This window comes from Haliotis rubra, unplaced genomic scaffold, assembly GCF_003918875.1.
Source record: "Haliotis rubra isolate DU_JTF1 unplaced genomic scaffold, ASM391887v1 Scf64, whole genome shotgun sequence".
NCBI lineage: Eukaryota > Metazoa > Mollusca > Gastropoda > Lepetellida > Haliotidae > Haliotis > Haliotis rubra.
The window spans coordinates 754,268-768,404 of NW_025767346.1; the positions used below are offsets into that span (position 1 = coordinate 754,268).

At 41.3% G+C, this 14,137-nt stretch overlaps 1 protein-coding gene across 1 annotated transcript in view; it reads left to right on the plus strand.

Annotated features, from left to right (window-relative positions):
- Positions 1-12,657, plus strand: part of LOC124256796 (fibroblast growth factor receptor 1-like) — a 95,608-nt gene extending 82,951 nt beyond the window's left edge. The window contains exons 7-14 of the mRNA XM_046690753.1: positions 647-757; positions 3,127-3,292; positions 4,921-5,031; positions 6,553-6,761; positions 7,703-7,816; positions 9,506-9,617; positions 10,481-10,577; positions 11,993-12,657. Of these exons, the coding sequence (XP_046546709.1) occupies positions 647-757; positions 3,127-3,292; positions 4,921-5,031; positions 6,553-6,761; positions 7,703-7,816; positions 9,506-9,617; positions 10,481-10,577; positions 11,993-12,164 (1,092 nt within the window). The 3' untranslated portion in view covers positions 12,165-12,657. The remainder of the gene's footprint in view (positions 1-646; positions 758-3,126; positions 3,293-4,920; positions 5,032-6,552; positions 6,762-7,702; positions 7,817-9,505; positions 9,618-10,480; positions 10,578-11,992) is intronic.
- The last annotated feature ends 1,480 nt before the right edge of the window (positions 12,658-14,137 follow it).

Genomic DNA, 14,137 nt, shown 5'->3' on the forward strand with positions numbered 1-14,137 from the left:
GATGGATGAATGGATGGTGTGTGGTTGGATGGGTGAATGGATGGTGTGTGTGGTTGGATGGATGGATGGGTGTGTAGTCAGATGGATGGACGGGTGTGTAGTTGGATGGATGGACGGGTGTGTGGATGGATGGGTGGGTGGACGGACGGATGTGTTTGGACAACTTGTATAAATGGAGAATTCATGGGTGGATTTATGTGTGTGTGCGTGTATGTTTGTAAATAAATGGTTGGTGGGTGGATTTTGTTTAAGGAAATTTATAAATTGGCTGTTTGTTGGATGAGTGGAAACAAGGATACATGGACAAATGGTAGATGACAAGAAGGGTGGGTTGATGTAGGGGTAGATGGCTGGCTGAATGTAAGGTAAGGAAATGGATGAGGGTGTTTATGACAGAGGGGATGGGTAAATGGTTTGGTGGATGGGTGCATGGTCAGATGGATGGATAAATGTAATGTTAGAAATAATGGATTATGGGATGGTGGATGGATAGATTGAAAGAATCATGAACAAGCTCAGCAGAATGGAAAAAAAGGGAATGATAATGACATGAAATGCTACATCATGATACATTTTAATGAACATGTGGTGAACATGTTTTGCTCTGAAAATAACATTTCTGAAAAATCACATGATTTTCTCACAGAAGCGTGAGCGGAAGATGCGGGAGAAAATATCACGCGCACACGACGAGATGTTGGATGACCAGGAGGTTGAGCTGCTTGATGAGAGTCTTCAGCACCAGCCCGAGTACATGGTGAGTTGACCTCCACTGCTCCCTGTAGTCAGCCCATATCTCTCATAAATACTGACTCACTGACCAGCATCATTATTAATTAATAATGCGACCCGTGCTTTGTTTTTTTTAAATATTTCTTTTTTAAATCTCCTTTGCCAAATTGAGTCTAAGGAGCCCTGTTGTTCTATTCAGGTTGGAAAAAATTATCGGAAGCCAAGTATTGTTATCATTGTTCTTCAGTAATTGTGATACTTATGACAGTCTGTTTGCAGTGAAAACATACCGATGAATTTCACTGTAAACAAATAAGTAAATCAAATAAAATGAAATTAAGATTGCGAATCCTCATGATTTTACATTGAACATTTAAATCTCAGGATTTTATTCACCTAAGAATAAAAGTTGTTTAACCTTCGATCATAGTTTCAAATCACTATTATTGGTTTGTATTACGAGGGGTACGTTTTCACTGAAAACCGACTATAGCTGAACTGATTTTGAAAAACAATTTTACACGATTTCCTGGTTCACACCAATGTCAACTGATTGAATCTGACCCTTTTTAAAAAGTTGAAAGAATACCCCATTTCTTAGTCGTCCCCTCAAAGAGTTTACAATAGTACTAATTGATGTAATTTTATAGTATTGATGCCTCCCTTACCATTCATGAAATTAGCAACATCACAACCCTTCCATCCTTCTAACACCCATTGGCAGGATGGCCTCATGGTTGAAGCGTTTGCTCGTCATGCCAATACACCGGGTTCGATTCTCCACATGGGTACAATGGCTGAGGCCCATTTCTGGTGTCCTCTTCCATGATATGGCTGGCATATTGACAAAAGCAGTGCGAAACCACAGTCACTCACTCTAATGCCCATCCATATCTTCTCATCCTTCCTTCCAACATCCGTCCACATCTCATCCATCCTTCTAACACATACCCCTCTTTCTTACACCAACCCATCCATTCAACATCCATCCACATCTCATCCATCCTTCTAACACATACCCCTCTTTCTTACACCAACCCATCCATCCAACTCCAATCCACTTCTCATCCACTTCTCATCCACCCTTCTAACACATACCCCTCTTTCTTACACCAACCCATCCATCCTTCTAACCACTTTCACATCCATCCTAACACCTACACATCCGTGCTTGTAACCACCTACCCATCTATCCTTCTAACTCCCATCTACATCTGACCCGTGAAGGTCCGGGTTAGAATTGATCTTCAGCAACCCATGCTTGTCGTAAGAGGCGAGTAACACGATCGGGTGGTCAGGCTCGCTGACTGGGTTGACACATGTCATCGTATCCCAATTGCGTAGAATGATGCTCATGCTATTGATCCTTGGATTGTGTGGTCCAGACTCGATTATTTACAGACCGCCGCCATATAGCTGGAATATTGCTGAGTGGGGCGTAAAACTAAACTCACTCACCCATCCACATCTCTTCTTTCCTTCTAACCACACACCCATCAATCCATCTAGCACAAATCAATATCTTCTCATCCTTCCTTGTAACCTCCTGCCCATCCATGCAACTCCCATCAATATCTTCTCATCCATCCTTCTAACACCTGCCCATCCATGCAACTCCCATCAATATCTTCTCATCCATCCTTCTAACACCTGCCCATCTATACAACTCCCATCAATATCTTCTCATCCATCCTTCTAACACCTGCCCATCCGTGCAACTCCCATCCATATCTTCTCATCCATCCTTCTAATACCTGCCCATCCATGCAATTCCCATCCATATCTTCTCATCCATCCTTCTAACACCTGCCCATCCATGCAACTCCCATCCATATCTTCTCATCCATCCTTCTAATACCTGCCCATCCATGCAACTCCCATCCATATCTTCTCATCCATCCTTCTAATACCTGCCCATCCGTGCAGCTCCCATCCATATCTTCTCATCCATCCTTCTAATACCTGCCCATCCATGCAACTCCCATCCATATCTTCTCATCCATCCTTCTAATACCTGCCCATCCATGCAACTCCCATCCATATCTTCTCATCCATCCTTCTAATACCTGCCCATCCATACAACTCCCATCCATATCTTCTCATCCATCCTTCTAACACCTGCCCATCCATACAACTCCCATCCATATCTTCTCATCCATCCTTCTAACACCTGCCCATCCATGCAACTCCCATCCATATCTTCTCATCCATCCTTCTAATACCTACCCATCCATACAACTCCCATCCATATCTTCTCATCCATCCTTCTAATACCTTACCATCCATGCAACTCCCATCCATATCATCTCATCCATCCTTCTAACACCTGCCCATCCGTGCAACTCCCATCCATATCTTCTTATCCTTTTCTATGACACTGACTCATTCCTCCAGCCATCGGAGTACTCCAAACTGCGGATGTCATGGGAGATTCCACGTCGAGACATCCGGCTGGTGGAGCAGATCGGGAAGGGGTCGTACGTTGAGGTGTGGAAGGGGAGGATGAGGAAACAGCCTGGCACCAACGACATCATGAGAGTTGCCATTAAGAAACTCATCTGTAAGTGTGAAGTATCATCCTCATTCACCCAGGGTCTTATATTGTTGTATTTTGATTAATACCCTTTTCCTTCAGCTGCCACAGATTGACTTTTGCACTGATTCATAGTGTCCTTGTGGAGATTCCAGGTTAGAACAGGTCCCTGTCAACCTATCCTGGTTGATAGATGGATTGGGTGGTTAGATTCAGTGACTTTTTTTACGGCATGTTGTCGTACCTCAATGACGTGGTTCCCTGCTTACAAATCACTGGATTGTCTGGTCCAGACTCACTTAAGCACAGGCTGCCTTCATAGAGCTGGTTACCCGTGAAGATCCGGGGTAGAATAGGTCTTCAGCAACCCATGCTTGCCACAAAAGGAGACTATGCTTGTCATAAGAGGCGACTAACAGGATCGGGTGGTCAGGCTTGCTGACTTGGTTGACACATGTCATCAGTTCCCAATTGCGCAGATCGATGTTCCTGAGTGAGGCATAAAACTAAACTCACTCGCTCACTCACTCACTCATAGAGCTGGACTTTTGACAAGTGCGAAGTTCAGGTAAGCAACAAACAAATGTATGGAAGCGATGTCTACCAACATCATTCTTCCAGTATTAGACATGCCTGGGTGTAACAGAAATTCTGTTCTCTTCCCAAAAGGGATGCAGCATGTGTTAAACTATTACATACACAGAGAATTATACACAACCAAGTCCTATGGCACACTTGCGAGTGTAATAATTTCTTTATTATCCATTTTATTTATGTACTTTTGTGCAGTAAAACACGGTAAGCAAGTTTGACTGCCCTGTTCATTGATGTCACGTTCAATCGTTAAATGACGTCACAGACGACGAAATACAGAAAAAATGGTTGCTAGGTAAAAGATATGTGCACATGTGCATGTATTGAAAATATGACATGACTTATGTTCCCCCATATGGATAATGAATAGTTTTATCATATAATAAGGGTGGTGGTGTACAATGTGGAGCTTTGTCTGGTGTCCTCTGCTGTAATATTGCTGGAATATTAGAATCCAAAAACACTTTTGGTTCCACAGTCTGATAAATATGCAAATTCTTTTACCACCCAAACATTGATATCGTTCATCTTGCTCTTCAGAGAATTGGTATGCTTAGAGGCAAAGGTGAAAAATTTGCTGTCTCAAAACAAAACCATTTATAAATGAAAAGGTTCATTGTGTTGGATACTCCATGGTGTAGTGGTTAGAGCATCCGCCCAGAGAGCGGAAGGTCGAGGGTTCGATCCCCGACCGCGTCATACCAAAAGACGTTAAAATATGGTACTTGTTGGTCCCTGCCTGGCCCTCGGCATTAATGGGTACAACAAGGACTGGTCGGCTCGGAGTCAGTATAATGTGTTTGAGTGGGGTATTCATGCTTCACTGCGGCATGGTATCTCAGTGGGCTAGCACTATAAAACCAGCTTCAGTCTGGGCTAGTACAAGCAGCCGCACATACACATACACACACACGCACGTCGTCATATGAGGAAATATTCTCAAGCATGACATTAAACCCAATTTCACCTCACCTCATTGTGTTGGATAACTTTAGATAATGGTGCCTCTTTCTTGGAATGTCTCTCCTTTTATATCATCCAGTGTATAATATTTGTTTCAGCTGAGTCGACAGAAAATGAGCGTCGGTTGTTTGTGTCTGAGTTGGAGGTGATGAAGATGCTACCCGCCCAAATCAACATCATCCGCCTCATCGGCAGCTACACCACCAATGGTCAGTCAGAAACATGCAATCAATCATGCACAATTTTTAAAGAATATACATCAATATGTTTTTGCACTTTAATCAGTTTTATTGAATACACATTTTGTCAGTGTACTAAGTAAAAATGTTTGTCAAAGGCTTTCAATATTTGGTTTATATATCTGTCAAAATTTGAATGAGCATAAGGGAAAAAAAGTATATTCTGGTTTTGAAATGTTACAATTTCCGAGCGAATAATCAGTGTAACAATAATAAATCACAAATTGCTTCTCCACCTGACATTGAAAGTGGGAGATAATTAACAAGCTGTGTGTGGCTTTGTTCTTCTGCAGACATCAAAGCTGTCTTATCAGTTTATCACACACAGGACTGAAGAAGAAATTATTGTCCACCGGCGCAATGCTGAATGGGGGACTATGCATTCAGCAGCGTCCGTCCGTACGTCCCGATTCTTGTTAACGTGATATCTCATGAACTGTTGTACCCAATGTCTTCAAATTTGGTTAAAGCCTACATTGGGGGGATTACGCAGACATCAGTTTATTTGGATGACCTTGATCTTATTTTCAAGGTCACCACGACACTTTGGCCACTTTTCAAACTCTTGTTAACGTGATATCTCATGCACTGTTGTATCCAATAACTTCAAATTTGGTGACAGCCTACATTGGGGGATTACGCAGATACCAGTTGATTTGGGTGACCTTGACCTTATCTACAAAGTCACCATGACATTTTGACCACTTTTCAAACTCTTGTTAACGCGCGACATCTCATGGACTGTTGTACCCAATGTCTTCAAATTTGGTTTCAGCATACATTGGGGGGATTACGCAGACACCAGTTAATTTGGGTGACCTTGACCTCTCCTTCAAGGACACCATCACTTTGACCACTTTTCAAACTTATTTAAATGCGATATCTCATAAAACATTGCACCCAATGTTTTTAATTATGTCGACAGCCTACATTGGGTGATTATGCAGACACCAGTCATTTCAGGCATCCTGTATGTGACCAAAAAGTAAAAAGTAGTAAATATAGATATTCCATTCTTTAGCGGCGGGGGACATTGTCATATCAGTGACAAACACTTGTTTTATTAATATTTTGTCCACCGAACTCATGGTTTGACTAAAAGTATATATGCTTGTGTACCTATGTTCTCTTGTTATGACTAGGCCCAACAATCTTGTGTCATTTCCACAAGTGAAAAAATCCCAACTTTAAAACTGTATTATTTGCCCCCAAAATGAGAGGTCAATTTTTGTTTCTTTTCATTTCTAATCAAAGTTTTGAGAAAAGTATGCCAGTAAACCATTTCCCACAAGTGAAAAACAACAAGATTGAAATTGTATAAATTGCCCCCAAAATGAGAGGTCAATTTTTGTTTCTTTTCATTCTAATTAAAGTTTTCGTTAAAGTATTAACAGTAACAGCTATCTGTGGAAAGGCCTACGGTGTTGTTGCCACGGTGTTGTTGCCATGGTGTTGTTGCCATGGTGTTGATGTGTTTGTGTGTTCCCCCAGAGCCATGGCTGGTAATGTTGGAGTACACATCGGAGGGGAGCCTACTGGCCTTCCTCCAGAAACATCGCCCCGGGCAACAGGAGGTGGTCATCAACCACAGCAACGAGAACCAGGCAGTCCGGCTCCAGAACCAGACACTTGACCCTCACAAACTCCTGGCCCTTGCTGCCCAGATAGCCAGCGGCCTGGACCACCTGCAGAGGTTCAAGGTAGGCATCCCAGCTAACATCACATAACTGGGCCAGTAAAGTCAGAAAATCAGGCCCATTTAAGGCATTCCGAAACTGGGCCTGTACTATTTTGCACATTGGCATTGAACTGGCCCGTACAGGCAAAGTAGTATGCCCCAGTACATAGTCGTAACGGTTGCAGATTGGCCCATTACAGTTTGCCCGGCACTGGCCCGGTTAAGTTTAATGCAGTTTCCACTATTTAAAACAAGCTGATACTGAAAAGAAAAAACAACAAGAAGAAAACACAAGTTTATCCAAATGAGTTTAATTCATGAAGCAAGATGAAAACATGATGTGTCTTTTCTTCATTGATTCAGAGTTCGTTGTCCTTCTGGATGAGCTTGTTCAACAGAAGTTTCAAAATTCAATTAAAATTTTCATTTACTATTCAGTCTTTCCGACGTTTTGTCCGGTATGACATGAGTATCAAACAATACTATAATCTAGGCCATGTATTGAGTTTATGTTTTTGAATGAGGCATGTCAACAGGTTTTCCGTGATCTAACAATATGACATACATACTGAATGTTTCAAAATGCCCTTGACCCAGCAAAGTTCGTACTGCATGTTATTGTTCAAAAGTTAGCTCAACACTTAACCATTGTTGAAAAAGTAGTCTCTTTAAGATTTTCACAACAAATACAGTTACTCTTTAGTGTCACATTAAGCTAATCTACATTCAGATATGTGGAACATGTCACACTCTACCTTTTGGCCACCTATACATTTGCCAACAGTACAGTCATGAACAAGGCTATGACGTCACGTTACTTCTGTGACATTGCGTTCTACATGCGGCGACGGCGGGTAGCCAGCCTATGTTTGAAAGTAGATTTGGGTTTATTTTCCTCAATTTGATGACTTCGGTAATAAACAGAATAATACCAGAATCTGATGCCATGTTTTCTGTGCACAGCTGATCTACTACCGCCTGAAGACGGCCCGTGTGTTGGTCGGGAAGGGAGGCATCTGTAAACTGTCCGGCTTCGGATTTCCGCAAGAGGTGGCAGAAAGGAATATATATGAACTGGTGAGTGCTATAAACCAAGTGAGATGCCGTTGAAACACAAATATGTACACATAAATTCATATCAGTAAAGGAGTAATGTGATCTCCCATCTCATCCTTCAGAAGTTAGGGTGCATAGATGTTCAGGTCTTCCCAGGTGTTCTCTGAGTTACTTCCCTTAGGCATACCAAGATCTTAATCCTTGGTTTGACAGCACGATACCGTTGCTCGTGGATTTCATTCAAATTGAAAGCATCCAACAGGAACTGAGTGATGATATTATGAAGGTGGGGTGATGGGTGTAGCCTAGTGGTTAAAGTGTTTGTTCGTCACAACAAAGGCCTGGGTTCGATTTCCCTCATGGGTACAATGTGTGAAGTCCATTTCTGGTGTCCTACACCGCGAAATTACTGGAGTATTGCTAAAAGTGGCATGCATCTTAAGTCACTCACAAAGTAATGACCGCCTCCGTGGTGTAGTGGTTAGAGCATCCGCCCGTAGAGCGGAAGGTCGTGGGTTTGGTCCCCGACCGCGTCATACCAAAAGACGTTAAAATATGGTACTTGTTGGTCCCTGTCTGGCGCTCGGCATTAATCGGTACAACAAGGACTGGTCGGCTCGGAGTCATTATGTGTCTGAGTGGGGTATTCCTGCTTCATTGCGGCATGGTATCTCAGTGGGCTAGCACTAACAAACCAGCTTAAGTCTGGGCTAGTACAAGCATACGTGTACAAACATATGTGTACACGCATGCACGTCGTCATATGAGTGAAATATTCTCCAGCACGACTTTAAACCCACTTTCCCCTCACCTCACTCAATAATGAAGGTGTCTCTGGAGGAGACTCATCTCCACATTGTTTGGGTTTGCTTGGGCACTGTATTCCAGGTGTAGTCCGTTTGGCTCAAAAGCGGACCGATGAATTGCAATCTAACTCGAAAACTAATAAACATATAATACTCAATGAAACGGTGATCATAATCAAAACATCACTCAAACTCTGTGATTTGTTTGCAGAATATATGTCCTAAAATTAAAAAAGTTGTTTATCAAACTATCATTAAAATATTGACACATTTCACTATTTGTTACGAGGGAGGAGTGCAGAGAAAGGGACAGTCAGAACTTAGAGAAACATGTGCACAACTTGGTGCCGACAAAGTTATTGATTCGTGAACCTGTGCTGTGCCGACTCCATCCTTTCTCTCACACCTGGCTGTCCCTTTCTCTGCACTCCTCCCTCGTAACAAATAGTGAACTGTGTCAATATTTTAATGATAGTTAGTTAAACAACTTTTTTATTTTTAGGACATAAATTCTGCAAAAACCTCACAGAGTTGGTCTGATGTTTTGATTATGATCAGTGTTTCATTGAGTATTTTATGTTTATTAGTTTTCGAGTTAGATTGCAATTCATCGGTCCGCTTTTGAGCCAAACGGACTATATGTGATAGTGATCTGATAACAATTGATCCAGAGCAGATAATCCAGTGATTGATGTTGTAAGCAACTTCACACATTAATCAGAGTACAATGACACGCTTACAACCAAGTCACCTAGATTTGCTTCCTGAACGTGTGAACCGATACTCATGACATCAATCACTGGATTGTCTGGTCCAGACTCTTTGATTAGCAGATCGATGTCATATGGATGTAATATTGGTGAGTGAGGATTGAAACAATAATTGTGAAACATTGTGTTTACAGTCATCATCCCCTGTGAGATGGCTAGCTCCCGAGTGTCTGTCGGAGAAAGTGTTCAATGTCAAAACTGATGTGTGGGCGTATGGAGTCGTTTTGTGGGAAATTCTACATTTTGGTAAGTGATGTGCCACTTGATGATGAATTAATTTGTTTTATCAAATACAGTCAGAGATCAGATATCTTTTCTTCCTGAATTACCCATGACAATCTGAGTTAGAATTGGTCTTCAGCAACCCATGCTTGTCGTAAGAGGCGACTACCCGTGAATGTGCGGGTTAGAATGAACTTTCAGTAACCTATGCTTGTTGTAAGAGGCGACTACCCGTGAAGGTCCGGGTTAGAATGAACCTTCAGTAACCCATGCTTGTCGTAAGAGGCGACTACCCGTGAAGGTCCGGGTTAGAATGAACCTTCAGTAACCCATGCTTGTCTGAAGAGGCGACTACCCGTGAAGGTCGGGGTTAGAATATTGATCTTAAGTAACCCATGCTTGTCTCCACCCGTGAAGGTCCGGGTTAGAATATTGATCTTCAGGAACCCATGCTTGTCGTAGGAGGCGACTAACGGGATCGGGTGGTAAGGCTTGCTGACTGGGTTGACATTTATCTTCGGTTCCCAATTGCGCAGATCGATGCTCATACTATTGATCACTGGATTGTCAGTTCCAGACTCGATTATTTACAGACCGCCGCCATATAGCTGTTGATCACTGGACTGTCTGACCAGCACGAAAAAGCTGGAATATTGCTGGATGCAGCATTAAACAACAAACAAACCAACAAAATATACACTGACGTTCTCATACAAAAACAATACCTGAAAACATTTTTAGGTTCTAGTTATCTTTCCAAGCTACATGATCTTCAAGATATCTTAAGTGCAGATTTGAACAGAAGGATATTTCTGATCATTCCTATCATCATGTGGTATATAAAATTAAAATATTTGTGTCTCTATGGGGTTCATTGAATGTTTCAGGGATGACCCCGTACCCAGCAATGGGGCCCCAGGAAGTGCTGGAAAGGGTGCAGTCCGGCTACAGAATGCCCCAGCCCCAACACTGCAGCCCACACCTGTAAGTGTCCAGCTCAGATTCAGGGGGACCCGTGAAGATCCGGGTTAAAATTGATCTTCAGTAACCCATGCTTGTCGTAAGAGGCGACTAACGGGACCGGGTGGTCAGGCTCGCTGACTGGGTTGACGCACGTCATCGTATCCCATCTGCGTAGATCGATGCTCATAATGTTGATCACTGGATTGTGTGGTCCAGATGTGATTATTTACTGACTGCCGCCATATACCTGGAATATTGCTGAGTGCGGCGTTAAACAACAAACAAACAAACAAACAAACCTAGATGTTTGTCCTCCCACACAAAACACGCAAGCTGTGATATAACTGAAATACGGTTCAAAGTGGCTTTAATCGATTATGTACAGACCGCCGCCATATAGCTGTAATATTGCTGAGTGCAGCGTAAAGCTAAACTCACTCACTCGGATTCAGCTGTAGTGTGGAGGGTTAGCATAATACAACTGACTTACTACAAATTTCATTTTAATCCAGCAATGAATGATACCTGTTGAGGATGATTTTGAAATGTACATGTAGTTGCAAAAACAGTGCCATGTAGCAGGTTACATATAAAGTTGTATAATCTCCAGGAAGCTGAGAATGTAAATAGATGTATTCAGGGCCCTTATTCTCGAAACGTTCGTAGCCCTAAGAATTCTTAACTTTGATCGTAGCCAATGTCTTAAGAATGGGCTTAAGAAGTTCGTAGGGCTACGAACATTTCGAGAATAGCTAGCCTGATGTTTTGGCTTGAGTGTAATTGTTATCACTATGATGTGTTGAGTAGATTCAACGTTACACCATGGTAGGTATCTGTAGAGGAACACAGGGAAATGCAAGTGTCCCTTTAATATGTTCTAGTTTTCATCACCAACTTTGAATAACTGGAAAATAATAAAGGAACGCTTGAATTTTCCTGTGTTCCTTTATTTGTTTCTAAACGTATGTATTATGCTTGGGGAGTTCCTATTTGCTTGTGGTAGTAGCATCTGAGTGGTAGTATCCATGAAAAAGCATTGGTAAAACAAAAGCCTTTTCGGTGTTCTGTTCTGCATTTAGGGGGTGGTGGGGTAGCCTAGTGGTTACGGTGTTCGCTCGTCACGCCGAAGACCCGGGTTCGATTCCCCACATGGGTACAATGTGTAAAGCCCATTTCTGGTGTCCCCCGCCGTGATATTGCAGGAATATTGCTGAAAGCAGCGTAAAACTAAACTCACTCACTGTTCTGCATATTCTGTTTTCAAAGCATAGAGTACTTTTAAAACTCGCATTTGAAGGTCTTGCTTTACATGGCCTCAACAGAGTTGTCTCCCCTTTGACCATATCTGAGATAAATTTGTGTCAAACAGTCATAGTTCGAGTCAGATCTGGAAATTATAACAGAAGATTTTCAAGGATTGTATGCTTCCTCTACAGGTTCAACATGATGTCAGCTTGTTGGCATGGCAACCCCGAAGACCGTCCGACCTACAGTCAAATAATTGAAGCTCTCACCGAGTTAGCTCAAGACCACTACACACACATCATGTTCGACCGACTACCAGATTATCTTAAAACTCCAGATGGTTACGACGACACTGTGTCCTGAATGACCTTGACCTAGAAAATAGAGGTCATTTGTCAGACAACCTCACAAATGTTTGACAAGTTTAATGTCATAATCATACATGTATGTATTCTCAAGACATTTCTTTACGGAATGACCTTGACCTTGCTATAATAATGACCTTGACAGTAACTTGGAGTCATGGGTCATGGACAATGCCACCAATAAGCTTAGGAATCACCAGTGTTCAAAGTGCAGTCGCATCTCTGATATAAATTATTCCCTGTTACGGAATGAAGAAATATTTTTTAGTATCGCAGATGGATTGTTCTTTGTAAGTGACCTTCACTACTCATGTCTGACACTTTGACCTTGACCTTTAGAGGTAGTGTCTCTCAGATATCTCCTGAAATCATCCTTCATAACAGATTGTATTGATAGATCTTGTCACATTTAATGTTATCTCATGGAGACAAGGAAAGGAATACCATTTGCCTGTTAGTTTCATGTATTGAGATGGCAGCTACCAGCAAAAGGGAATATGCCTCTTCAAAATTTGATAAGGATATTTCAACTGTTTGGAGATGCTGTCCTACAATTATGTTATTGAGTAATCAATTTTTACTTTTTTTATTGTTTTAACTAAGATCTAAAATAGAAAACAGAATAAAAATAATTTAAAGTATATATTCATTGATGGATAAAAAACCCAGACAACTACGAAAGCATTTATTCCAAGTGACAGTAATTTTTGAGCACCTGAAAACCAGAACAATTCCTTCTCCTTCTCAGAAATGAAGTTCTATATTTGTTTTCATAATGCCAGTCCAGAACTTATAGGTAGATTTGTCATTTTTCTTCTCAAAACAAATCTTGCCAAAACTAACCGAATGAGCTGCTTAAATTTGTTTTTATTTCAACCAACAGGATTGGTTCGAAATTTTGTTCTAAGAAAGTTGACATTGTATAATAAAGTGTGTAACCTTGGTATGAATTTTCAGCTTCATTTCCAAATTTCAGAATCCCTCTCAAACATTGAGCAGTATATTTGTGTACTCATTATAAAACACATGTAGCTTGTTGGCATATGCTTTTGCAAGTTGAAGGATTGGTTATAAGAGGTGCAGAATCTTGTTGGAAGATGTCGAGCATTCCCATGATTCTCTTTGATCGTTAGCTCCCAGAAGTTAAGATTCATCGAGAACTTTAACTCAAGTGGAAGTTGTCAACCAGTTCCTTTTGTAGGCTTCCTTTATACATTATTTAACATTATGTTTTGATTCGAACATTAGGGTAAGTGCACTTAGTGAGTGGTGACTATTTTGAAATTCATTTTGAAATCAGTACACATTTCTGTTTACAAGCACCATATTCCTCCAATAAGTGACTCTCTAAACGAGAACTGAGAAGTGATGGGTTCCGTTTTATGGCCACATCACAAGAGATGATTCTCTTCCTGTAAGAGGTTCCATGTGGTGGCCTTGTGGGTTAAGTGTTCTCTTGACACGGCAAACACAGGTTCAGTTCTGACACATGGGTACAATGTGTGAAGAACATTTCTGGTGACATTGCAGGAGTATTGCTAAAAGCGGAGTAATAGTATACTGATTCTTCTTCTGCACGAGGCTTTCATATGTTTTGGTAACACCTCAGTTTCTCATTACCTTTCAACATCCATCTTGTGAGGTTTGGAAATTGGTATGGAAAAGTTAGGGCTAGGGTGCTTATTAGAGAAAATATGGTAGCGAAATGCTGAAACTCTATTAAATGCACTTCATATAACTGTTCGACGGAATATTTTACAGATCATTTCAAGCTTGTTTAACTTCCTTGATATCGATACTTGATCTTTAGTGTGATATTTATGCTTGACACCGATACTTGATACTGATAATATGTGATACGCTTCCGATACTTGATACAGATACTGAACCCAATTGTAATTTGTCCATATAAAGCAAGCAATGTGCAATGTTACTTCAATACCAATTGTTTTCACATTTACACTGTTAGCA